The sequence below is a fragment of the Ambystoma mexicanum genome, chromosome 14 (assembly GCF_040938575.1).
Source record: "Ambystoma mexicanum isolate Mex_15411 chromosome 14, UKY_AmexF1_1, whole genome shotgun sequence".
Classification (NCBI taxonomy): Eukaryota; Metazoa; Chordata; class Amphibia; order Caudata; family Ambystomatidae; genus Ambystoma; species Ambystoma mexicanum.
In genome coordinates, this window is record NC_090940.1 from 206,873,045 (window position 1) to 206,900,336 (window position 27,292).

At 44.2% G+C, this 27,292-nt stretch overlaps 1 protein-coding gene across 1 annotated transcript in view; it reads left to right on the plus strand.

Annotated features, from left to right (window-relative positions):
- Positions 1–27,292, plus strand: part of SNAPC1 (small nuclear RNA activating complex polypeptide 1) — a 438,004-nt gene that overhangs the window by 24,953 nt on the left and 385,759 nt on the right. Inside the window, exon 2 of the mRNA XM_069638930.1 lies at positions 26,220–26,379. Within this exon, the coding sequence (XP_069495031.1) occupies positions 26,220–26,379 (160 nt within the window). The remainder of the gene's footprint in view (positions 1–26,219; positions 26,380–27,292) is intronic.

The following is a 27,292-nucleotide window of genomic DNA, read 5'->3' on the forward strand; positions in this document are numbered from 1 at the left end:
AACTTTTCAAACCTTTGAGAAAAGAAGAATTATTAGGTGACCGTGACTCATTTGAAGCTGCATTCAATGCAAATGAAAGCAGTATAGCAAATGTCAATTTTAAACGATACAAACAAATGTTGCACAATGAACACCAACACGACATTGAAGCTCTTCTAGATTCACTCCTGAAGGCAGTTCTCTTACAGGAAGCCAAAAACAACTTGGAGAACCACTCATTCTAAATGAAGCCGAAATAGCCATGACTGAGGTAGAAACTACCATCCATCAATCTGAAAAAGACTTGTCAGTGCTCGCAGCTAAATGATGAACACCTCCCCATTTATCTAGAATCACTGAAGAAATTGATTTTGGTTCATAGGCGCGAGCACATTTTCTTTTTTCCATTATGTCTGAGGATTTCAATAGGTTTGGAACCCACCGCCCCCATTACTTTGCCACCATGAACGAAACCGCACTTAACTTTGCTAAATTGTTCCGAGGTGGCCTGCCGTAGCGGCCATGTAGTTATGGTTAAGTTGCCAAACCCATAGGAAGAGCACTTTTTGGGCTGCTCTAATTTTGGTCTCCCTTGGACGAGTACTGACCAAACTTTGCAAAATAATTATATGGCCTGCTCTGAATTCTTTTGGCAAGTTGGTGAGGTTTTGTTAAGGGGGGGGGGGGGGGCAAAGTTATAGAGGGAACATTTTTTTTTTTTGTAATTTTTTTTTTCCCCATAGCTATAATGGGAAGAAACTTTGCACTTTGCTCATGCCTACAGCCCAAACCGCTGGACCGATTTTCACCAAATTTGCAGCAGGAACGGTGGCTTTGGTGTAAATCTGTCCAGTAGTTTTCTTTATAACTGGCTAAATGTAAGTTAAAAAAAAAACAAATTGTGAGATCCGGCTCCGATGACCGATTTCCCTATTCAGTCCGCAGACCGTCATCTAATTGGCCAATCGGGTGACGTGAAGTCCGCGGACATCAGGCGCTACTGCTGATTTGATGGAGAAAAACGTGAAATGCATCAGATTTCTTGAAACACCCGCCATGTTGGATTCGCAGACTTTTGCGGGTGGCTGTGGAGACCGCGGCTAAAAAAGAGAAAACAACGCAACATTGCACTTGTCAAACTCAACAATCTATCCCTAGGGAGGTGGGAAGATGGGATGGGATATTGCTACACGAAGCCGAAATACAGGTGTTCATCCTCAAAGTCCGGAAACACTCCAGATGTCCTGCGACAGTCCTGCGGTGTCCGTGGACACTTCAGATGTTCTAGGACACAACTGTACCTATTTCTGAATTACAGGGTTAGTGAAAAGCAGTTTTTGGATTGCTTATAACTTTGGCGCCACTCAATGAAACTACATGTAATTTGGGGACTTTATTCTAGACCTAATTCTGAGTGGTTTTGCAAAGTTTTGTTGGATTCTGTGAAGAGGTGGGGGCAAAATAATGTAAACACTTATAAATGTGGTGCTATTTAACAAATCTTTTTGCATAAAGATTTTAGATCGAGATATAAATGTTTAGAAAAATGTTTGGTGGGATTTTCTCCAGAGGGGGCAAAATTAGAGGGGGGGTCTTGGCATTTTTAGATGCCTTATAACTTTTTTGCCGTTTGACGAATGTGGACAAAAGTTTTGAGAAAGATTATAGACCTATCCTTCAATGTTTGTGTGAAGACTGAATGGATTTTGTCAAGTGGGGGCTAAGTTATATGACTATTGTATGTACATACATTTTAACACTTTTGAAAAAATAAAACCTGGGTGGATTTCATGCATACTTGTGTAAGGAGCATTGGCAAGGACATTAAAGCATGGTTTTGCAAATGTGCCAGTGTTTTATTTTTTGAAAAATGTCATGATGTAGGTACAAAAAATAGTGACATACCTTTAGTGACTGAGGTATAGATTGTCCGAGTCATGGTATAAGGTCATGATGCAGACAATCTGGCTACAGACCATGACCGCGAAGGACATGAATTGTGTTAAAGTGGCCATGTCCACCTGGGACTGGCTATGTGGTAAAGTTATTTGAAAGTAGGATAGGTTTGAAATGGAAAAGAAAAATGTGCTTGTGGTAATATGGTCATCGGGTTCTGCAGGCTGCCATGGAAAGGGAAGGAGGGGCTCTGTACTGAGTCCTGCCTTCTCTTTCTATGGTGGCCATCTTGGAAAATCCTGCCTTCCTACAGGAAGAAAAATCTATTTTTTGGCACCTGGGTTCCCGCTTTGGGAACCAGTGGGTGCTAATGGCCTTTATCCCCCATTGCAGGGGCTGCAATCGAGGATAATGGTTCCGGAACCCTCGTTATTTATTTATAACGCGCCGAAGCCCGCAGACATCGGGGAGCAAATAGACACACTTCGCTTGGGCCGATAACTTGGGCTGCCGGCTGTTATCCCCTGTTCCAGGTCCTGGAACGGGGGATGAACGTCACACTATTCCCATTAGCATAACACAAAATACTAATGGAAATGTTGGAAAAATGTATTGACTCTATGTACTTTACTGAGAAATGTAAAGTAGATGAGTTTTTATTTATTTATTTTTTTGTTCAATTTTTTTTTTTAACTGTGAAAGGTGTTTCCTAAAGGAACTTTTGTTTAAAAAAAAAAAAAACATATTAAAAAAAGAAAAAACGTTTGCAGGAGAGTTTAGAACGTAAGGTGAGGAGGTAAATTAGGGAAGAGGCACCAAGCACTAATCTGGAGGGGCAGGTGCACAGGGGAAGATGTTGCACGTGTGTTACTTCTAAGGTAGTGGGCAGTGTTTCTTATGCTCCTTGATTACAGCTTCAAACGCACGTCGAAATTGCTTATCCCTGTAGATGTGGAGTGGTGTGTTGCAGTATATACAGAGGACTTTTGTCTTCCAAAGACGGCCTCTTTTATTGCTTGCAAGGTAGCTGGTGGGATTTTGTGTACCACAGATGTAGGCTGTGTGGTTACAGTATTGGTGGAGGAAGACGGCCTACTACTTGCTGAGAAAGGAACAACCTTTCTGAGACCATTGCAGTGGTTGGATTTGGTGTTGCGGCGCATGGAGGTGGTCCCGTAGGTGTACTGTCCAGGTAGTCCTCGACTGAGTACAAAGTTGCACTCAGTGCATTTCACTTTGGTAGCTTTAGTTTTGGTACACTCCCAACAGTGGTAAAGAACTGCCACACCCATGATTCTCTCTGGGTACTAAAGGTAGGCACTTCCTCTACCTGATCTTCTTGGTCATCTTCATTGTCTTTGGAAGTACTGCACCAGCTGGTGGTGGTGGGTCTTGGGGATGAGGGATGGCAATAGCTGATGCCATTTTTTAGAGATATAGCAGTTTTGCTAATATTCTTCCAAGTATGTGCTTTGTACTAGATTGTTAATGGATATTGAGCTGTAGGAGCTGTGCAACGGTGCATTTTTTAGCTTGAAAGTTCCTAGATCAGTCGACAAATGCAGTTCCAAACAGTCGTCGAAGCATGGACCCGATCGCGAAGTGGGGACGCCTTCCCAGACACGTCGGGCTTCGTGCAAGCATATGGTCACGTGGTACTGTTCGGAAGGTATGTGATGACATCAGACATTCGCGTACGTCGACTGATGCAAAAACTGTGGAAAAAGTTGCAAAAAGTGTATGTTAAAAATTATGCTAAAAGGTAGGAAATGGCAGAGCTTGAAGGTGAAACATTGTAATTGGACATAAGTGTTGCTATATTGGGGTAAGTATGATGTTAGTAAGTTGTAGGAAAATAGCATGCACTGGTAAAAACCCATGAAATTCAGTGAAAAAACTTTGTTAAAGGGATTTTATAGTTACTTTGCACTAATAACCTATCCATATTATGGTTACAAGTAAAACCGGAACACCACAGAAATTCACCAGTTATGGTAAGCTAAGCAACCATAACTTGCACTGCTAAGACTAACGCACATGACATCAAAGATGTATTCACAGAGTGTCTATAAAGCCAGTTGGGTTCAATCTTTCCTCTCCTTCTGCAAGCCCTATAATTTGTACATTGTTGCGCAGGGCTCTCCCTTCTGGATCTGCAGCCCTTTCTTCCAGATTCTGCACCCGTTGATGCAGTACCCTGACCTCTTCTGAAGTGTTCTTCAAGCTGCTTGTGTTCTCTGCTACCTCCTTCTCCAACGTTCCGGTGCGTTCAGCCAGTGATCTCGCGTCCTGTCTCAACAAGTTTACATCTTTGCTGATGGCGTCCATGTTGGTCTCCAGCGCTTCTTTCAAGAAGACTATGGCTTCTATGATCTGCTGATCTCTACTCTCGGGCTATTGTGCCGTTTGAGGTACAGAGGTTGCTTGCGTCGTGCTCTCCACTGGGTGCCCTGTTTTGGTGCATGCCTCCAGCGTCAGTTGCTTCCCTTTGCCTTTCTGGGCTTTGGACTCCATGGCTAGGTGTTCCTCCGTACACGTCTTGATAAACTTGCTGCCTAGACTTAGTGATTTCTCTGCTGTGCGTCCAGTCCTTTCTGGCAGGCTTCACCACCTTCTCGCACTGTGTGTACTTATGTCTCCCAGTGCGGCTGCTAGTTGAGCATACAACTACGTGGGCTTACTCGGCGAGACCGGTTCTTCTGTATCAATCCCACCATAGGTCACCTCGGTCTGTCCCAGTGGGCAGCGAGTATGTTCTATTGAGGCCTGATGATGGAGCGCTCTTCTTTCTAATCTGCTGATGCGTATAGCAAACTTCTCATGCTTTGCAGCCCGTGCAGTATGCTGGAGTTTAACTTGGAGTCATCAGTCTATGGCTGCCAGTACGTACCAGCAAACAAAAACTCAGCCCTTCCTCGCACTTTCTCCAGTCAGTGGGGGTTCATATGTTCCCACTTTCCTTCCAGTAGTTCACTTAAACCACAGCACGAATTTTTGTCCAAGGACCTCTGTATATGGTGTGCCGCTGGTTTTGCAGCTTGTGCTCCTTATACTGTGGGTTCAGGAGATCACACTGTAAGGCTAGCATAGGCTTGTGTCTGCTCCTCCTCCACGTGGACGCACAGCTGTACAGGTCGTCTTCTTTTTATGTAATGGGGTGCTGTCTGCTTGGCTACTATGCTCTTGATCTACAGTGGCCCCAACCGGGTGGTGTCACTGCCAGCCTCGCGGCCCGAAGACATGTCTGCCAGCAGCCCTGGTCCGTACATATTTTGCGCTGCTCCTCACCCCAGCCTCACATGGTCTCACCAGCGGCTGGTTGTACGCACCCTGCGCCACTGTACAATGAAGCCCTCCCTTCTGTGGCCTCACCTATGTTGCGAGACCTCACAGGCCTCTGTGTTCCATTTATTTTCACGCTGCGTTGTGCAGCTGAGCCGTCCTCTGCGTCCGGCTTGTCTGTGCCAGCCAGCTCCTTTCTCTGCACAGTGCCTCACAGCGTCTACTCTCTTGCCATCTTGTCCAGTGTTTCTCGCCTTGCGTGCTGTCCCACATGTGGCTTCACTGGTTTGATGTGCTACAATGTGTCCGGGTGCATATTTCGGAGTGCACATCTTTGCAGTGATCTCCTCGTGGCTACACAAAGTCCCGCTCTCCTCTGCTACTTGTTATACATGGTTACAGTTGCCGCCTTGAATATTCCTGTGGGGCCGCGATTGTCAGCACACCCGGGTGCAGCTCTATGCATCCCAACTTCATCCATATAGTCCGTGCCAGTCGCTGTTCTCTCATTGCATGCGCCGGCCTCTCCAGAATTTCCAAGTCTTTGCCACCACGGGTGCCGGGGCCCCAACACGTGACCCTTAGTGAGGTGCGCTGTCCCAGACTCTCGACTGACCACCACTCTGCGGCGCACCACACAGATCTCGCTGGGCTGCTGCCGCTTGAGCATGCAGGTCGGGGCTTTGTTCCACCAAGGGTCACCAGCTGTGTGCGCGTCTCCATCCTCTCCGCGCTGCCATCCTTTTTTTTTTTTCCTTCATATTTATTCCGGTCCTGGACATTGGACGTTCCGTACGCGTACATGGCCTTCATTTTTGCTCAGTTGTCACCCCTCCTTCATGTACACGGTGCTCTAACTTCAGGCATCTAGGTATGCATATGCCTCTGTTTTAAGACCAGGATCAAAGTATGTCAGATCTAGGGAGCAACAGAATTCACGACCTACAACATGACTGCTCAGCCACACCCCTCCCTTTTAAACAATTCCTTAATTCTCAGCTGGACAGCTTGATGGTATATTTTAAATCTGGCGCCCCATCCCTCCTTTGAGTACTGATGCCATTAATGTCTTCCATGCTACCCTAGATTTCTTGCCTTTCCAGATATAATCCCTTATAATCTTGTTAAGAGCCTTAAAGAATTTCTGGGGGACCATTATTGGGAGAGCCTGGAAGTAATATAACACTTTGGAAGAACCATCATTTTAACTACATTTATTCTTCCTGTCCGCGAAGTGGTCAGGAAGTTGTATACTTTGAGCCACTGTTTAATTGACTCCAAAAAAGGGAGATGGTTTGCTCGATAGATCGAATCGAGAGAATCCATTATCTGCACCCCCAGATATATTCTGCCCTTTTGTGCCAATGCAAACTGGTTCTCACCATCGTCCCTCATTACGGATATTTTCCCTTCTTGAAATCTACTCACTGATTTGTATATATTTATTTTCAGGCCCGCCACCACCCCGAATTGTCAGTTCTGTTGCTAGGGCCTGCAGAGAAGTTGCTACATCAGCCACCTCTAATACGTCGTTGGCAAAGGCCATCACTTTATGCTTTTCTCCCCAATTTGAATACCCCTGATTTTATCCTCGCCTCTAATTCTGGACAATAGTGGTTCAAGATGGAGCATGTATAATACCGGAGATAACGGGCACCCTTGTTTGGTCCCCCTAGTTACATGAAATTTGTGCGACAGGTTCCATTAATAGCAAGACGTAAGATTGGGGTTTGATAATTTGCATTAACCATTTGCAAGAATCTGGGACCGAATCCCATTGCCTCCATAGTGAGGAATAAGGACTACTCGACATGATCCTTCTCGGCATCTAACTTTATTACCCCTGCGGATAATCCTGCTTTATTTATTTTCTCGATCAAATGGGTCACCCGTCTTGTATTTTCAAATGTTTGCCTACCCATAACGAACCCTGATTGATCTGAATGAACTCATTTTGGTACCAACCTTCCCAGCCTTTGCTAATATTTTCATATACAGCTTGGTTATTATTAATATAGAGCTACGGGTCTGTATGATCCTTGCCTGGCTTAGGAAACAGCACCACCTTTGCCTCTTCCATTATAGATGTAACAGTGCCCTCCCCTCTAAAGCGAGGTCAACGCCGGGGTCAAAACCTCTATGTAAGTCTTATAAAATAATGCTGGAAAATCATCTGGGCCAGGAGCCGTGTTAAGTGTTAGGGACCTTATCGCCTCTCATACTTCCTCTGTAGTGATCACATCCTCTCTTCCCCATCGCCTGCTTCCAATTTGTTCAACCGGCATTGTTCCAAATATGTCTTTTGTGCTTGGGAATCCGGGCAATCGGTAGTGTACACAGCTGAGTAATACTCAGTAAATGCTTTTAATATTTCTTTAGAGGATGTGCTAATTTTGCCTTGCCCATTTTCTATACTACAAATGGTCTTTGCTTCTTGCTGCTTCCTTCATCCACACTTGCCATGCCAACAGGCGATCAGCCTTGTTGGCCTTGATGTAATAACGTTGTCTTAAATATAAGGCTTTCTCTGCTCGCCTAGTCTGTAACAAGTCTAATTGTCCCCTGAGATACCTATTATTATTTTTTTATTATATTTTTTTTCTTTTTTAATGCTACCCCCTTATTTGTTTCCATCTCTCTCATGACTATTTTCATATTCCAAATTGTTTGTGCCAATGCTAATTACTTATCTCTCTGGGCCTTTTTCGCTATCAATTCTCCCCTCATGGTCGCGTTTAAAGGCATCCAACACCCACCTTTCTGGTGTTCCCCAGAGTCCCATTTATCTCAAAGTATTCCCTAATCTTGCTCTGAATTTCCTCGCACAATACCGGATTTCTTATGTTCTGGTCATGACCCTTCAATATTCTGAGACATTTCTAACAGTAATGGTGCGTGGTCAGATTTATAGGACCCAGGTGCATCTCCTGTATTCGTCCCAGCAATAAGGCAGAGACCCACACATAATCTATCCTTGAAAATGTCTGATGGACAGATGAGTAAAATGTGTACCCCTTAGTACCCTGCTGTGTTCCTTTCCAAGCGTCAATTGGAGACAAATTGGCCATTCTAGATTTTGAGTAGGGGGTCGTTGTGATGTCTATTCTGTCCAGCCCGCTCCTATCTACTTGTCGATCCCAGGCCATATTAAAATCTTCTGTCAATATATTTTGTCCCTCAGCGAAACGTTCAAGTTTACCTACAACACCCCTGGAGGAACCCGTCCTGCCCCGAATTCGGAGCATACACTGAAGCGATAGTATAGCGCATTCTCCCTATTTGAATTCAGGCAAAAACATATCTTCCCTCTTGTTAATTTCTTTAGCTAATCTGTTCTGTCCTACCTGAGCTTTCAAAGCTATAAGGACTCCTCCCGTCTTCCCCCTTGTTGCTTGCTTGATTGTATGATATATGGATATCCTGCTAGCTTTAATTTGTTACTATCTTTCCTCGAAATGTGAGTCTCTTGTAGTGTCACCACATTAGGCTTCTCACGACTTTACGCCTTTTGACAGGGGAGTTTAAGCCCCTTACATTTAAGGTTAAGATATGGATTCCTTTCTTACCTCCCATCTGCATTTGTATACACTGGTTATTTTGGCAGCTGATTTCCCCCCCCCCCCCCCCTCATTTCCCCAGTCAAGCCCAACCTGTTCACCCTCCTCCCATGCTTTGAGTCATGAAGGTTGAGCTCTACTACACTCCCAGAGATTCTTTGTGCGGGTCTACCCGGACCCAACTCCCCCCGATTACAAGCACCGGGAACATCACCTGCCACCTCTTTCACTCTATATTCCTGCCCCCTTCTAATAACAGTGGCATCACCTATAGTCGATAATTCTTAAAATTACAGATAAAATTGTCCATACGCCTATCAAAACCTCCCAGGGGGTCACTCCTTCATTGACTAGCCCCGCGACAATTTGGCCCATTCTCATCTTTTGTACTTCCCAATCTGTAACGAATCGCAACTTTTTTTATTTTGAAGTCTACCTTCTTCGATCTTTAAAATCCGCAGTCCTTCTTCACATGTGGTAATTCGGTGCTGTTGTCCTTCCCATGAGAAAAGTAATCCTAAAGGAAATGTTCGACTACTGGACCCATCAATCTGTTTCAACAATGTTGTCTGTGCTAAGTCTTGATACAGTTGAATTTTTGATCCATTGACCTTCATTTTCATTTCATGCGGCTAGAGGCTGCGCAGGGCTTTGCTTCTTGCCCTTCTATCTTACTGCAACGTAGCGTGCTGCCAGAGCATGTCTACATATATGATTTGTAATTGCTGGGACTTATGTTCTGTTCTGTTGTCCTGATCCAACACCATTTGTTTTGTGTGAAGAACCTTTTAGAGCATTTCGGGACCTCTATACTGTTGCCTTCATTCACGCCGAGAGATAAAGCACACTCAATTCTGTACCTATTACTCTTAGATCAACTACATTTTTTAAGTTGGTGGGAGTGTCTGGGAACTACATCTCCCAGACACCCTTGTAGCACAAATTGGAAATCCAGGCGATTCATCGGCAAGCCGGTCTTTGCTGAACTCGCAGCAGGAGCCCTGAAACAGGTAACCATGTAGATAACCAGCGAGAATCTTTGCCTGTTGTCCCACAGTGTGCCCTTACCGTTGTGCATAATGGGTTACACCCCCATTTCTCAACCTTCTCGCTTGCTAGAAGGCTGATCGACTGAGGACACTACTGATTTCTGGACCAATGTTCCGACACCCGGAACGACCCGCTGCAGTCACAAGCAACCTCTCCACTCATAATGAGCCCAAAACACCTTTACTAACCTGCTCTCAGACGATTGCGGGACGTTACCCAGGGCATGTTTTTCAACTAACACCACAAACCCCATAGGAAACCAGTAAGGCGCCTATAGAATAAAAAATGACTTCTGGGGCTCAGGGAACCAATACCCCTCCTCTGTCAAAGCCCTCCAAACGAATGGCTGTATGCCCTGGAATACATCACTCCAGAGCAATGGGAACACCCCACGGCCACTCTTTCTGCCAATTCCAGCCAGTAATCATTAAGCTGCTACTAATACTTAGGGGTCAACCAGCCAAAAGTCAGATAATAAAATGCTCAAGGCAGCACTACTAAACACACAGTCCTTAAATAAGCGTGCATCTGACATCCATGACTGTATTATAGACCACGAGCTAGACCTACTGTTCTTGACCGAAACATGGATTTTCGGAAACTAGTGAACTCATAATAACCCTTGCAGTTCCTGATGGGTACACAATCTATTGAAAAAAATTGAGAAGATGGGAAGGGTGGGGGCTGTGGCTATTATTGCCAGAAGTAATCTTCCCCCTTTTCAGCTCACCTAGACACTGTAACAGGTGTGAGATCCTGCATCTTAAACAATCGTGAGAATTTTGAATTTGATTCTGTCGTTGACAGGCAACTAGTGGATCTTCCTCCTGATGAGCGAGATATAAGGCTGCTCTGATAGCGTTATTTTGAACGACATGTAATGTTTTGATATTTCTTAGGCTGGTTCCTGCAAATAGAAAGTTACAGTAGTCGATCCTGGATAATATCAGGGCTCTAGCCAGAGTGATGGAGATGTCAGTGGAGAGGAACAGTCTGCTGGCTCTTTTCAATTTGGAGGTGTAAGCTGCAAAGGAGACTGTGGTAACCTGTCTATTTAATGTAAGTGAGGAGTCGATGTATACTTCTGATGTTTTTATTTCATTGGAGACTGTGATAGTGTTACCATCAATGTCAAATGATTTGTTGGCTTGGTGGAAGGTTACGGAGTTTGGCTCTATTTCCTATGAGGATTAGCTCAGTCTTCTGGTCCATTAAGGCACAATTTGTGGATGGCCAAGTAGATCTTTTACATTTTTGGAGTCCGTGTCATGGCATGCAGTAATGGGTATGAGTATTTGCGTATCGTCTGCATAATTTGTGTATGTGATACCCATGTTGTCAAGTTTGTGTAAAAGGAGCTTAGTGAAGGCGTTGTATAATGTGGGTGAAGCGCAAGAGCATTGTGGTACGCCACAAGTCACAGGGACAGTAGGGACTGCTAATTTGTCTGAGAAAACCCTCATAGTCCGGTTAGTAAGAAATGATTTCATCCATTTGATAGTCTGATGAGAAGTGGGAGGCAGTCTCAAGATGTTGGCAGAGAATGTCTTGATTGACCAAATCGAAGGCTGCTGAGGGATCGAATAGGAGGAGGATGCACAGTTCTCCTTTTGTCTTTGTATTGATCCATATGTGATTTCCAGTCTAGTAGGGTGTTCTCTGTACCGTGACCTGGTCTAAAGACGGACTCTCTTAGACCCAAAAGGTTATTGTTTTACAAGTGTTTTTGGATCTGCAGGTAGGTTGCACGATTGAGTATTTTTAGTAAAAACGATACAGTAGTGATGGGGATGTTTTTTTGAGTAGGGGTAGAACCCAGGCTGTTTTTAGGTCACTTGGTACTGTATTAGGTATTCGAAGCAAATGAGCTGTTGATGAGGCTGGTGACAAAGGGTGCAAATTCTACTGCACATTTTCACCAAGGTTGCAGGGCAAATGTCACCTTTGCACCTAGATGGTTTTAGGCTTTTGATGATCTTTATGGTGGCGGAGATGGAAAATGACGAGGATGAGCATTTGTTGGACTCGGAGGAGATGATGATGCCTGAATTTGGTTGAGGCAGAGTTTGGATTTTTTTTTTTTCCTCTCCCTTTTTCGCTGAAGTAGGGTGATTTTATCTGCTAGGGCGTTTTTGAATGTTGGAACACCATTGTTTGTCTTTAACTGTGTGATCCGGAGTGGGTGCAGGGGATTCTAATTGGCGGAGAATGGTGAATAATTCTCTAGTATTGGATTGAGCATTAGATATTCTCTGATTGTAAACTTCACTTTTGGCTGAGAGGATTTCTTTTTTGTAGTTATTGGCTGTTGCCTGAAAGAGGTTTTTGTTTTCTATCGTTGGTGATTTGCACCAGTTATTTTCAGCCGATCTTTTGGCAGCACGCATTACTTTAAGTTCTGGGGTAAACCATGGATTGATTTGTGCTGAGCATTTAACTTTTTTAAGCTTTTTCAATGACTTCTGACATGATTTCATTGTATTGGCGTATCAGAATTGATGGGTCATTTTTTAGGTGCAATGAGTCTAAGAAAGGTGTTAGAAGAGGTAGCATGTTTATATTCTTAAGGTTTCTAGAGGGAGCCGGAGGGGCTAATGATGAGGGGTTCTGATTTTTAGTGATAATGGTGGAGGAGAAGATTATGGTGTTGTGGTCTGACCAAGGCGTAGGGGTGTTAGATTGTATGTTAGTGGTACAGTTAATGTCCGCTAACCAATCTAAAGTATGCCCTTTTTTGTGGGTAGGGTCATGGATCCTTTGTCTGAGCCCTTGTGATTCCATAGATTTAGCTAGAAGGTCTGCATGGATGTCAAAGGGGTAGTTCAAACCTAGGTTGAAGTTGCCCATGATAATTGCTTTAGAATGGGGTTTCATTTTGTATGCTAGGAGGGTTGTAATGTCGTCTTCGAAGGTGGAGATGGCTCTAGGAGGTCTGTAGACAATGTGCAGGAGGGTATCTGAGATCCTTGGCTAGTACGGCTACTCCGCCTCCTTTTGACATGTACCTGTCCTTTCTGTAGATGGTATATGCCTCTGGGATGGCAAGGGAGAGCTTGGGGCCTGAAGCTGTGTGTAACCAGGTTTCCGTGGCTGCTAAGAAGTCTAGATCATTGGTTGTAATAACGTCTGCAATATCCAGGGCGTGTGCAGTGATGGATCTTGCGTTTTATAAGTGCCCCTTTTAGTGTGGTTGCATTTGTAATGGCAGGGGCCTTTCTCGAAGCGATTGTTTTTATTTTAATTTTTAAGGTCATTTGGTGCATTAGGGAGCGGTAAGGAGGGGTTGTTAGTAGTAGAGGTAGGTGATTTAGTTGTTTGCAGGTGTGAGCATGTTGATAGTATGTTCTCATCAGTCCTGTGATGGGTCGTGAGTGCCAAGGGGGGAAGAGAGGTAGTAACTTGAGGGTCCGTGGACAGGGATTTCTGTGCATGATGGGAAGGGGCAGCATGGGGGTATCTGAGCCTTGTTCTTGTGGAAAGACTGTAAAGTCTTGTAGGTTTGTCAGCGGGAAGTGCAGTTGAAAGGAGGTTGTTGGTATGGTTGGTATAGGATTGTGGTATAATCATGTCTTTAATAGAGGACCAGATGGGAGGGGCAGGGGATAGGATGGTCGGGAAAGGCATGGTTTTGTTGAGAAAAGGCATAGGGCATGGGGTAGGGTAGTGGTGGGTGCAATTATAGGCAGGCTAGACCTTTTTCCTAATTGGATGTAGACGCTTGCAGTACAGGGCAAATCAATTGTGGAGAGAAGGTGTGGGGATTTTCCAGGTAGTTGGCTGCTAGTAATAGTATTCAGAGTGTGGGCAGCAAGATGGTGGCTGACGTAGCACTGGATGTGTGGTTACTAAGTGAAAGTCTGGTAGAAAGATGGTTGGAGTTGCAGTGGGCTAGTATCACAATAGCTAATAGTGGCTGGTTATGCGGTGGACTGGTGGGGTGTGGCGCAGTGGCTACCATTGCCTAGTGTCACAGTTGGCTTGGAACACAGTTGCTAACAGGGGCGCAGAGGCTAACCGAGTCTATATCTATGGGCCGCTTTTGATTTACTGGACCATGAGCCGCTCATACACATATTAAGGGATACCTGCCACTGCTCTGCTCCAGCTTGCAAATGGGTACTCTCATTCCTGTCTGGAAGACATTGCAGAGTCCGTTGGGGGGGAGGCTACCGCAGCTCCCTCACTTTTTAGCTGTGGAGTGCTGCAAGGAGCCTGGATGTCCCCCTTATTGCTAAATCTATGAAGCCTATCCCTATGCAGCCTCCTAGAAGAATCCAGAGTATTCTGGACCAATTACGCTGAAGATACGCAATTTAGTCCTGGAGTTTTTGAAGACTATGCCGCTGAATGTCTACTCCTCCAAAACATCTACAACCAAGTAGATTCTTGGATGGCGGGAAATTGGATGTGCCTCAACAGGGGCAAGACTGAACTCCTTATCTTTGGTTCCCCATAAGCCAGGGCTAAACTCCCCAACTTCTATCAGTCATTCTCCATCCAGGACTGCTGCATCTCCGTCAAGAAGAAAAAATTAAAACACTTGGTGTGCAAACTGATTGCACGCTGAGCGCAGAATCTCATGTGAACGTAGTCACCAAAAACTGCTCGTATCCTCTAAAGCTACTTTGAAACATCTGGCCGTATCTGAACAAGGACAACTCGGCTACCATCATCCGGGCTAACATTCTGTCCAGAATAGATTGGAATGTGCTGCTAGTAGGGGCCAAAAAAATAAAGAAAGCATCCAGAGCTTACAAATGATTCAAAATGACGCAGTTCGGTTTGTAAAAAAAAAAGTCCCACACAGATGTCATATCCCAATCCACCGGCAGGCAATACACTGGCTACCAGTCATGGGCCAGATGTCAAGTCAAGACAGCAACCCTACTTCACAAGTGTCTTTTTGGGAAATCTCCCAGCTACCTTAAGTCAACTTTCTCATGGTATGATTCTCTGCCCTCTCTTAGATCTGCCAACACCAATCTTGTTGCCCGCCCCTTTCGAAGGACTGGGAAGATCTTTTGCAAACTGCGCCTCCAGGATCTGGAACGACCTCCCTGCATCGTTACGCTCAGATTCTAATATAAAGTAATTTAAGAAGGCGCTGAAAACCTTTCTCTTTGTCTAGTCCTCCTTAGCCTGCCTTTTTGTCCATAGCTTTGTATTGCCACTACCACGTCTTGGTCTTGCTCCTGGATCCTTGTGGTTCGGGTCTACGCTGTGTATTTGATCCAACAGAACCTCTTCCCCTGTGTCTAAATCTAGGAGGTCTGCAAACACTCGTTGCATAGTTGCTTTTAAGTCCCGATCCTCAATCGTTTCTGGGAAGGGCTTTAACTCTAATGTTGCATCTCCTTGACTGATTTCTTTTATTTTTTTATTTTATTTTTTTTCTCGAGATCCTTCAACTGCTGGTCAGTCAATTGTGCGCGTATCCTCTGCAAGATCTTGTATCGTAGTTTTTTTGGTTTTCACTCTCTCTGCCAGCTCTTTAATGTCACCTCCACCTCCTGTACGGATTGTGCAAGTTTTTATAAGTGCTGGTTGTGCTGGGAGCGTTTGTCATTTGGTCTTTGAAATCCTTAAAGCATTGTTGTATCATGTCCTTGGTGGACTCCTGATCTGGCATCTTTAACAATGAGGCCGCTCTAGGGTCTTGATGTGATGTTGGTCATCCGTTGTCATCTCTTCCCCTTCTTGGTGCCATAATTTCGGGAGTGCACCTTCCTGTTGTTTTTTCTTTGATATTTTGGGAGTGGGCACCCCCTCCGTATGATCTTGTTCCTAGACTTATGTTGGGCGGATCAGCTGCCGGTTGCAACCACACTGTTTTCCCCCCTCCGTGTTGTTGAGAGTATGTTCACAGTAGTTTTAGTTTTTGCCCCCAACTTTCCTGGAAATGAGTTCCTGTTCCTGTTCCTTTCTTGGTCCCCCCCCAAGTATTGCACCTCTGACCATAGGCAGCGCTGTCGTTATCCGCACCAGATTAGGGTTAATGATATTAGCTAAAAGGTTATACCTTCTTTGGTGACTCTAAGTGACCTGAGCGGTGATAGGGAGACCAATCCACCTTTGTTTAACTTCACCCTTACAATGCTGGTGCGTGCGCACGCATGCTATCTTTCACAGTGGGGGTGGACCTCACCTCTTCTTCTCTACTTGTGCTTCCCGGTTCCTCCACATCCGATTTTACTATGTCCGATAGTTCTTTGGTGGGCCGTACCCTTCTTATCCCTCTTGCCAATGGCGGTTCGTGTGTGGAAGATGCCATGCCCCTGGAGACGCCTCGATGCGGTCAAATTCCATAGGAATCCACTAGCATCCGTGTTGGAAAATACTCTCAGCTCCTCCCAGGGGTCATGGTCCACTCTGCTAGCTTTCGTTAGTTTGATGGCAAGTCTTATCTCACCGAGAGGCAGCACCTCAAGGTGCTGATGTCTCAGTGGCCATCTTGGAATCTAGATGAGGTGTTTAAACAGCGTATCCAGAAAGTCTGGATCTTTCATGGTATCAAGATTATGCACTTTGGAGCCCAAATATTTAACGTATACTGGCTCCAACCTTGGGCATTTAGTCAAAACGTGCTTTCCTGACTTAACTTGCTCCCTATTTCTACAGACTCTTTCGAGCAGCAGTAACTTCAACACAGGGCCAAGAGTAACCAAGACTGGCAAACTATTCAACCGCAACAGCAGTATGAACCTTTGCAATTCCATAGATGGGCACAAGCTAAGGTTGGCCTTTTGGTTCTTAAAGGTGTAATTTGTAGTGGTCACAAACCCATATGATCTTAGGCTAGGAAGCTGGTCAAAATTACAGCCCCAATCCCACATTTCTAGTTTTTTGTGAAACTTATTTTAATGTTGCAATAGCTCTCACTCCATCAGGTTGCCAACCCATTTTTATCAAACGCTTGGTTAATTTGCGTCACACAGGCCACCCTATCCCTTGCTTCCATCACTTTCCAGGTAGAATACAAAAGTTGCCCGTTGTGTGAGATTTTAGACTTTATGAAAAGTAATGCTTGTGTTAGAATCGCCAGAGTTCCAATGGAAATCATCAGATTAGAACACAAGGCAGGGCCAATCATTTTCTCCAATAAGAACATTACATTTTTTCCAACCATACCCAATTGCTTATGGTTGGGCCCTCCAACCCATGAATCCCAGCAGGAGTGAAACATTGGCAATACAGCATTCTCACACCCACCAATGAAAAGCCTCCAGTTTTCCGTACATGATGGGAAATCGGAGCAGTTAACGGTGTAACCCTTATTGAACACAATTATAATTCCCAAGTATTTTATATTGGTTGGTATAAAAAAATGGGTTCTCCATTAATACTTAGGGCCGGTCTCGCTATACCTTTTCTGCCAAACAAAATTACGTGGGATTTAGCTCTATTAATGACCAATTCATTGATTTGTGAGTATTTCTCTGTCATTCTTTTCAGCCCCATAAAGTTTTGGTCAAGGACGACCAAGACGTCAGCGTCCGCTAGTACAGTACAGTACAGGAGTTGCTGTCTATTTTTGGGGGATACACACTTGCCCTGCCCAGTGCACAAGGCAGGTCTGCCAAATTAAGATTGAAAAGCAAGGGATCCACGGACAGCCCTGCCTCACTCCTCTCCATAGACCAATGGGGCTGGCCAAGGTCCTCTCGCCATCCAATCTCACCTGTAAGACGTTATTCTTATGGAACAGCTTTACAAAATGGAGAGTGTAATCCGGACAACCCAGAGATAATTTATGCCATAATCTTACAAATGCTGCTTTGAAGTCGATGAAGAGGGCATGTAGATCAGGGCTATCTTTTACACATGCTCTCTGTTAATATCCATGGTCCTCAAGTTGTCCACCATAGAACACCCAGATCTAAATCCTGTCTGGCATCTATCTAGGATGCCTGACTGTGCCACACAGCCCTGCTTTCTCTACAACACGAAAGACACAAATGTCTTTCCTGTGATGTTCAGCATTGATAAAAGCCTATAGTTCTCCAGATCCTTTCTTATGCACTGGAATCGGTATCGCTCACTGCCATGCTGATGGAATCCGTCCACTTTTCATCATACAGTATACGTAATATTTTATCCCATGTTTCTCGATCTTGCTTTAGGACGACATTGGCTAAACCATTAGGACCAGGCATCCTAGATGATTTCTATCTCTTTATTTAATTCATATTATCCTCATCAATGGTGAGCTCGTTTTTGTAAATGTACCTGCTATTCCTATGTGCAGGTCTTCCTTCCCCATTTTCCTGTGGCTTATTTAGAAATGGTACCCATTGTAGTTCCCTAATAGGATTGATTATCCTTCTATTCTTGGGCCCCTTGGCCTCACCCAGCAAGTTCCATACGTCCCAACCATTTCTGACAGTCAAAACGTTCACCAAACGTCACCATTCACCATTTTGACACTTACTCTTCCACCAGTGCACATCATTTATGTGCTTATGTTTGATTCTCTTAATAGCAGTTATTACTGTTGTCTTAGATTGATCACTACCTTTGATCCTACGTATCGCTCGGCTCATTTCTCGTTTGTGGTCTCTAATTACTCGTCATATATTCTTTCTAATTTTTTGTTGCAGGTATTCTCCTTATTGTGTCAACTGATTGAGTTAGGTTAACTCTTAAAGATCTCTGTATTAATTGTTTCCAATGTTGCGATATACCAGGTTTTTGTAAGGTTCTTCCAAGGTGAGATCCCAATAATTATTTTTCACACTTTAGAACTTGCAAGATGTTTATTTCACACATCGCAATTATTTAACTCATATTTTTAACTCTCAAAACGTGTTTCAACCTCTATTTTAGAAGGCTCATCAGGAGAGTATCATAGGGTACTCCAAAAAGTGTTCCAAGTTGTATCAAAAGGAAGGGTTGTATTGGCCTTTTCCTTAACCAAATTGCATTTTAAATACTTTTCCTCCAATAGTGATTCTTTAAAGGGTTTCTTTATTTTGATGGAGAGAGGGAGTGGGCAACCAATTGCCCCCCGTCTGGTGCCGCCGATCTACTTCACCCTCTCATACTATTTGTGAGGGGCTGTAACACCCATTCTCCTTTTGTAAAGGATAAAAACCAATCCTTCTCTTTGCTTGCCATTACACAAATTCAAGGAGAAGGTTCATTAAATCTCTCATTTTGGGATGGAAATGAGTCTATCCCACCCCCCCCCCTAGGTGCTTTAAGGTAAGGGGAATCCCCTATGATATGGTATAGTGTACAAGGGTGGAGAGGACCGCACTATGAAACTCGCTGCAGATATAATATAGCGCGAACAATAGATGCAAAACCTTTAGAAGGCGCATAGAAAGAAATGCCATTTTGTAATTATGACGGAGGCACAGTCGTGCACAAGTTTAGCTCCATGGAAGGATTCAAATAGGCCCAGATTATTAAGGCAAAAGCCCGCAGCATCCGTTCTCACGGAAGCTCACTTTCCCCTTGCCCCTTCACTGTTGCAAATACTTAGTCTCGTTGGGAGGAATGCACCCTGCGAGCCGTGAGACAACACCAGGCTCCTCGCTGTGCCCATTTATCACAACTAAACTGCCAGCAGGCCTCTAACCCCCACCCACCCAACCGAGCCAGAGACCACACCACTGACCCTTACCCCCTCACCCCCCCACATCCCTGCATTCCATGATAGCGAGTGATTTCCCCCCCCCCCCCCCCCCAGCATAAACCAAGTGACCATAAAAGATCTAAGCATGTGCGACTGTTTCACCCTGCAGCATAAAATGCATCCTTTGTAACACGAGGTACAGGGAGGGATAAATTGTAGATTAAAACAAGGGTGGAAGCCTTTGAGTGCGAGGGGAGCGCTATCAACAAAGCCTAGAATGTGTGGGTCCGTATGACTGTATTTCTTCCTCCCCTCCTCCTGGCACGTGTCCCCGAGCCTAGTTTGTATTCTGTACAATTAAACCTTGTTATCCTTTCAAGCTATCTCTTGTCCTATTTCCCTAGAGGGCTGTATTCATTCTGGTGTGAGTGTGAACAGGGACTTGCCTTCACTCACAAATGTCTTTATAGCCCAAGAGATATTTTTTACTGACCATTAATGGAATTCCAAGCATGATTAACTACAATACTCCGCCACCCCCACCCCCCTCCAGAGCACTTTGAACCTTGATTGACCATAGAATATTGCAATGTAACTGTTGAATGGTCGCTGTAGCTGTTTTCTTTTATGAGCATGGCCACAACCTATGGCAACAACACTGATTTGACACAAAAAAAATAGAGTAGTTTGCTTGTCCCCCAGGTTCCACATATAATTACCCGGGCGATCATCCTCAGTACAACTGTTCAGCATGTTCATATCACATTCTCTCAACGATTTTATCCATCTATTCACCTCCCTTCAGGGTCGATCTTGTACTATTATACTCTTTACATCCAGTCGGGGGATTAGGTTGTATTTATTCAAAACAAATGCATATACAATTAAAGTCCCCTCCCAGGATAATAAGGTCTTTGGAAGCCATCAGACCATTCAACCAACGTTGCGAACAAGGCATCTTGTATTGAAGCACCGCAGGAAGGATTGTAAAGATTTTATAATTAATGTTCAACCGCTTGGCCTGGGGTTAATGCCATCCACCTTGTCTGCCATTTAATACTCCCGACATTGAGACTTGGCAAATATACAAGCATTTAAGGTGTGTTTTACACCAATCGTAAGGCCTGCCTCAAACTCCTTTTTTGGCTATTGACTGATTAATAACATAACCCTTAACTAGTAAATTGACTCTTACCCAAGTTTCCTGTTACATAAATATTTTATAAGTAGTCCACAGTGCAGCAGCAACCTCTGAGCCCCGCAGATGGGAGAAACCCTGGGTATTCCAAGTCGTTATCGATGTGGTTCATTGTGCGTCAGCTGGTAGTGTGGCTAGAGATTCAACCAGCCACTGTAGCATTTTGCTGTACCCCTGGGAGGGTTATCTCCCTACCACCGGTCTGTTCAGGCAGAGTTAGCTGTGCACCACTCTTGGCTCCAACCCCACCTCTAGGAAGAACAAGGTCTTCTTGATCCGGTTCCACATCAAGCTCAATACTGTTGCTTTGCAAAAGACTCTGCAAGCGTAGAAGTTAAGCAGTAACAATGTTTAGACAATGGACTCTGGAGACCTTTGAGTTGTTGCATGTGAAAGGCTCCACAAACTCAGTCATCCGCGACCAGAACCCGCAGCTGTGGGATTTGGTTCAAAGCTTTCAGAAAAACTGCAGGATTAATGCATTTCTTCCTCTGCTTCTAGTGTAGATGCTTAACTGTTCTGATGTTAGATTTATTTTCATTTTGTACTGCTTTGCTATGAACGGTGGACACCCTTTCACTGCTTAAGCATACAATTGCACCAGATTTACCCCTTTCTAGTGTAGAGGACCGGTTAGTGGTGATCTTCACATTCACCAGGAGCTTGCACCCTCACTCCATTTGAAGGATCGGGAATCATTACTGCACTTTCTTCATTTATTAACCAACTAGTCCATGACACCAACTGCTTGGACAAAGGTTCCTTGCACTAGCCACTTTTTTTTCCTGGCCTGCTTCGAAGACATCATGTTTGTATTCTGGGGTTCATTTGCTTTGTTGTTTAAGTGCTTCCAGCCGAACCCCCTTTCTTCTTACTTTTCTTCAGAGCGAGTATTCCTCTGAGACGATCGCATGGCCGCTGTCAATTACCTTATTTTCTTAAATCACATCTTGCTGATACTGGGATGGCTTCGAACTTCTGGTCACTTGCCGGGGGACAGTATGGATGTTTTCTTGCATCCTACATGCAACAGACAAGACAGGGACCTTCTCCTTGGCCAATTGCCCATGGGACAGCGCCACTGGTGAAAATAAGGGGTCCAATATTTTCCCACTTAATTTAAGTAGGATTTTCAACGCGAATTACATAGATGCCATAAAGGAGTGCAAATCCGCATTGGAGACCATACTTCTATTATCGCCATTTAATGATTGTGCCGACTCGGAATGTATGGTCAGATTAGGAGAACCAGACAAGCGCATTTTAAGTGCAAGTGATAAAACCCTGCCTTCTGTAGAAACAAAGAGCAAAGGCATGGATTGCACGGTGTCTGCTACCACACTCTCCCCTGCCATGTGAGGCTGTGCTGTAGGGGTAACGGCGATCTAGATTGGAGGTGTCCTTGTGATTTTGCCTATTTGTGGTATTCATTAGCTCCCACTTTGCACCCCTCGGTTAGTGGCAGGATTTTGGCCTTCGTCACTGCAGATCCTGCAGCAAAGAACTCAGTGATTTTGCTATCCATTTGTTTAGCGGGGGTCGATTTATTACAATTATTGGTAGTACTCGCTTCGTCAACTGATTCAGGGATGTAAGAAGTCGGAAGTCTGTTTTCCTTTTCTCAGATTGTACCTCATTTTGTTACCTTTACTTTTACCCTTGTTTGGCATCTTAAGGAAAGCAAGAAAATCAATATGTGCCTTTTAAACAAAATAGTAAGGGCAACGTGTGATGATCACTCCACACAACACAAGTTATTTCAAGTCTTGTCTGCGGCCTGCTAACAGACAGCCCAACAGCACTCAACTGAGCACTCAACAATGTACCCCAAGATAATATTGCAGTGTTGCACAATAAACGAGTAATGCAAATAATGCAACAACATGCACAAAAAATTCTTCTAGTCCTAGCTAGCGGCACCAGTGAGCCACAGTAAGCGTGGGAGTAGAGGCACCACACACTCCCAACTTACTACAAAGACAATGATTAGCAAATGGGGCTTACTGCTATTGCTGCAGATGCTGTTGCCACGGTTTTCTGCAGCAGCTAGGCAGGCGAGGAAAGTGCGCGGGGTAGATATAGTAGAATTTACCACCACAACCTCTGCATCTATTCCATGCCAACAATAAAGGTGGTGCAGAGGCACCGATCCCTCGTACCGCACCACTCACTGCTCAGCCCCCCAACCGACTGTAGCGCTCCACACCTCCGCAGCTCTTCCTTCAGCTTCCTCAGTGTTGGAGTGAAGGGACTAGAGGAAAGGTCCTCTGCGTCAAGCCGCACTGTTTGTGACACACACTGCGCACTGGAATCACTGAAATCCAATGCCTGCTTCCAACACAACCAAAATAATGTTTACAGTAGTACTTTTATATTTTATAAATATTGCGATGGAGCTTTGGGATGGTCTTTTCATGAGAAATGATGTGGGTGTTAGGACAGTTGTTCTGAAGTCCACGTAAGGGCTTAGTAAAACTATACAACTGAGACAGTACAAGACTCCACTCCTAGTATAAGGGTGTACCACCTGAGTTCATGGTAGTGTAGACAGAGCATCCAGGCTTATGTTAGGAGGGAGAGAAGGCCATGGGAAGGTACAAAGAACATGTAGTATATTAAGGATTTAATAGAAACGCTGACAACAAGAAGTATTATAAAAAACATAAAGGTTTTTAATAAATACAAGTAGGCCAAGATAAGTCCTGGGGTAAGTACTGGTCGTAGAGTCCTAAACACATTATAAAAACGCAACACAATGCTTGAAGGTACACAGACCAAAGCATGCACTTGGTTTAGAAAACTAACAGTATTTCTAGGCAAGTAAGATACTTTAGTATAGGACACACTTATTCATGAGGAGCGAAACCATCGGTTACTTTCTGATTACTTTCAGTAATGCAAGCGTAGTAGACCCTGTCAGTTATACATTGACATCCTGTTAAAGATTAGCAGACCGATTTTTCAAGTATCCTTTCTAAATAGTGGAACACCAATTAAAGGAACAGGAGAAACAAATAACCACATTCAGGATAACACACAGTTATACTAGGCGAGTGAGACTGTTTGGTATACTATACAATTGCCTTTCAGCTCAGTGGAACACAGACTAAGGTAAGCAAGAACTCACTAATTTAGGATTGCACCAGGCAGACCAAGGTCAGCTACACCTACAGAACCCTTTTTAAGAATGGGACACAGCTATTCTAGGCATGTAAAGCCTAATGTTATAATATACTATTAGTTGCTTTTTAGGTCAGTGGGCACAGACTAAGGTAAGCAACAAGGTTACAGCTTATTTTAGGATGGCCCAAGGTAAGTAAAACTCATATATTTTTTAAAAGAGCGATCGGCAACCTAAAGGTAGGTATACACCAGCCTGTTTTAGCATCTGTATAAAACAGACCAGAGAAAGCAAAACCCAGTTGGTGAACTTACTTTTGGGAAGAAGCACAACCAATTTGCAGGTGAGTAAAATAAACTTGCACGTACTTTTCAGAATGGCACTACATACATTCAAGGTAAGTAAGCACTTTTTGTAACTGCTCACTCTCGGAGTTGGTTATCAGCCAAGTCATTTACAAGTAAGTACACTTTTAAATGCTTGTTCTTTTCTAAGCAACAGGCTCAATCCTTAGAGTCTTTCCCTTATTCTTGGAGCATAAGTTTTCTCAGTGGCAGAAGGGGGTTCACTGGGTCTCGAGTGTACAACAGGCAGTTCAGGATAGGCATGGAAGTAGCACAAGCTAAGCGAGACTGTTCAAACAAGTAAGTGTTAAACTTTAGAGTAGTTGAAAGTGTCCAGGGATTTCTGAGAAGACACCCCATGAGGAGTCCAGCAGTGGGCCTGGGTGAACGGGATGAGAGGACTCAAAATCGCAAGAAACACCCCAAAAACTGTGCAAAAATTGCACAGGTTTAAGGTAAGTAAATACACCACCCAACACAGTACCTTAGCATGGAAGAAGAGTTTGCAGCAAGAGGATTTCAGGATCTGCAGCCAAAAACCCGGTTGATTATCCCTTTGTCATGAAGACAGGACACTGGAAGGGACTTTGCAGCAGGGATCACAGGGAATGTTCCAAGCAAGCGTTTCTTCACGGCTGGATGTGGCGCTGTGGTTATGGCACCCTTTTTCAGGAGCCAGAAGAAGACTGAATATCGCTGATTGATTTGCGTCACTGATCAGGTCCAGCACTCCGATGAGGGGAATTCAAGGACTTGAATCGTATCTCTGGAGAGCCAGGAGGAGGCCACCAAAGTTTCAGTTTATTTAGGAATTCAGAAGACCCCGCACCCCACGATGGCTCGATGTCCCAGGGTGTTGGGGGTATTGTAGCTTCGCAAGGTGTCAGTGCGACGTGGGATGGCTCAAGGGATGGCTCAAAATGCAGGTCTTCTTCACTCCAGTGGATCTCACCATGCTCTGGGTCATCGTTTTCGGAGTCCCCAGGTCGCTTGGAAGGAAGGTTAACGGCAGGCTCTGGTTACACAGCAGGCTCTCCAGTTGTTGGAAATCATCTCAGACGCGGCATCTTCATCTTTCTCTTTGGATTGAGGTACAGTGGTCGCCTACCTCTGCCGCTTCCAGGATCAGACTTTTATGCAGGAACCCAGCCATTCAAACAGAAGTGCAACATTCAAACCTTGGGGGTTGGCAGTCCTTTCAGGACAGTCAACCTCCCAGTTTGAACTGGATTCTCACAGGCAGGCTGGAAGACGTGGGCTGTAGAGTTGGACTCCTCCCTTGCTTCCTGCCTTCAGACACTCTGGAGCGTTGGCGGGCTTGACCGAGGTCTCCCGCTGAGATAAAAATCACACAAAGGACTTTCTCCAAGAAGGGTCAAGAAGCATGAAAATGGAAAGGAAATGAAGACTGGGCGCGGGGGGGCTGTTTTGGTAAAATTGGCTCCCATGGGTGCCTTTACTACAGCTGTGAAAACAGCCCGCGGTAAAGGTACACCGAATTTGTAAAAAGGTTCACTGCCCCCAGCCATTTAAGGTACGCTTGTCCCTTTAACAGAATTGTTACAGTGCTAGTGAGAAAGGGGATACATTGTATCTCCCTAGCACTCCACCTAAGGTGGGGTGTGTTGTTTCACTTCACACAATGTAGAAGGGATAGAACTATCCTTTCTACCATTGGGAACTGTAGGTCTCTCAGGTTTAGTTCTAGAAAGTTAAAGGGAGCCCTAAGGGCAACCCTGTAACAATAAAAAGGTATATACCAAAAGTTGTCCCAGGATACTATGGAGAATCTTCAAAATGACACCCATAAAAAGAGTAAAAGGATCTCTGAATATGGAAAAAGGTTCCTACTCACTGAGGTATAGGGAAAAATAATCTACCAGTCCAGCAAAAAGTTCTGGGGTTCTCACAAGTGAGGTAGATTTAGCTCTAAAGTAAAAATCTTACCCAACAGTTGTAAGATCACCTGGCGCAAATTTTGTGGTTTTGTCACAATGGTAACTTTCTTGGCTGCAACTTTTACATGTCATAGCAATGCTTTTTATACTTTTAAGAACTCTTTATTGTAGTTGGTCGCCTGGGTAAAGTTTTAATATTCGGCATTGCAGAAAAGTATCGCTGTTTCTTAAACTACATCTTTCCACAATTCATTGTGCAATTGAAAGGCTTTGTACGTTAATCCTCTTCAATCTTTGTTTGTTGCGTGTTTTTCTAGTGGCAAATTGGGAAATCTGGAAAAGAACAAATTTACTAGGGAAGCTTTGGCTACAGCCTCACAGTTCTTCTTTCCTCCGTTCACGTTCCAGATTCGGGTTGGTGCCCTCTATCTTCTGTATGGCCTCTTCAACACTCAGCTTTGCCAGCCGAAACAAAAGGTATGATTTGGATTACAATGGCAAGCAAACCTTTGTGATGTAGTTAATTATTTCAACAATGCAAACTACAAAACAGTTTTTTCTTAATTTGAATGTTTGAGTTGTGCACTTGTCGTCTGTTTGTTTTGTTTGGATTAAAATAGGAGCTTTGCGTTTTCTCTTTTTACTTTTACCAGTTCTCCATAGGTGTTTGCAACACAGAGCTGGGTACACCAGGGAAGTCTTTGGCCCCTTGTTCATGTTGACCAGCCCGTCCAACAAACTGTTGGAAATACCCTCCTTTTGCCCCAGGCTTGTAGAACTGAGGGGATGGTTGGATTCAAGTGTTAAATAAGAGGTGGGGGACATGGGAGAAGTTTCTGCACATAAACTTCATATATTGTGAATGGCTTGGGCTTCCGACAAAGAGACCGAAGAAGAGTAACTTATTGTTTATGGAGATTGAGTTGAGCAGTTTCTCTACTAGATTCAATCTGTCGTTTGTGATTCAGTCGCTGATACTAGCAATTGGGATTTCATCACGCTATTCAAGAATTCATCTACCTTGGGTAAGCTATTCATTTTTGTGATTGTACTGCAAAAATAATTATTAGAAGTAGAGCTAAAAGTACACAAGTTGTCTAATTTTAAGTTAGATTTTGGTATAGCAGTGTAACAAAGTTAATATTCCATTAACCACACACATTGTTTTGTTTCATGCTGTTAAGCATTGGAGAAGGTAGAATAACTTTTATAAATGACGGGACCCCTTTTTCTTGTCAGTCTATCGGATTTCAAACTGTTCACTAAAGCTGCAAGCACAAACGCTAAGGTTCTAATGCAATGCCTTTTTCACTGCATTATTTCAATCCTGCAGAAGTCCTTTATTCAACTAGCACTTGTTTGGGATAGTCCATGCCTCCTTTTCAAGTGC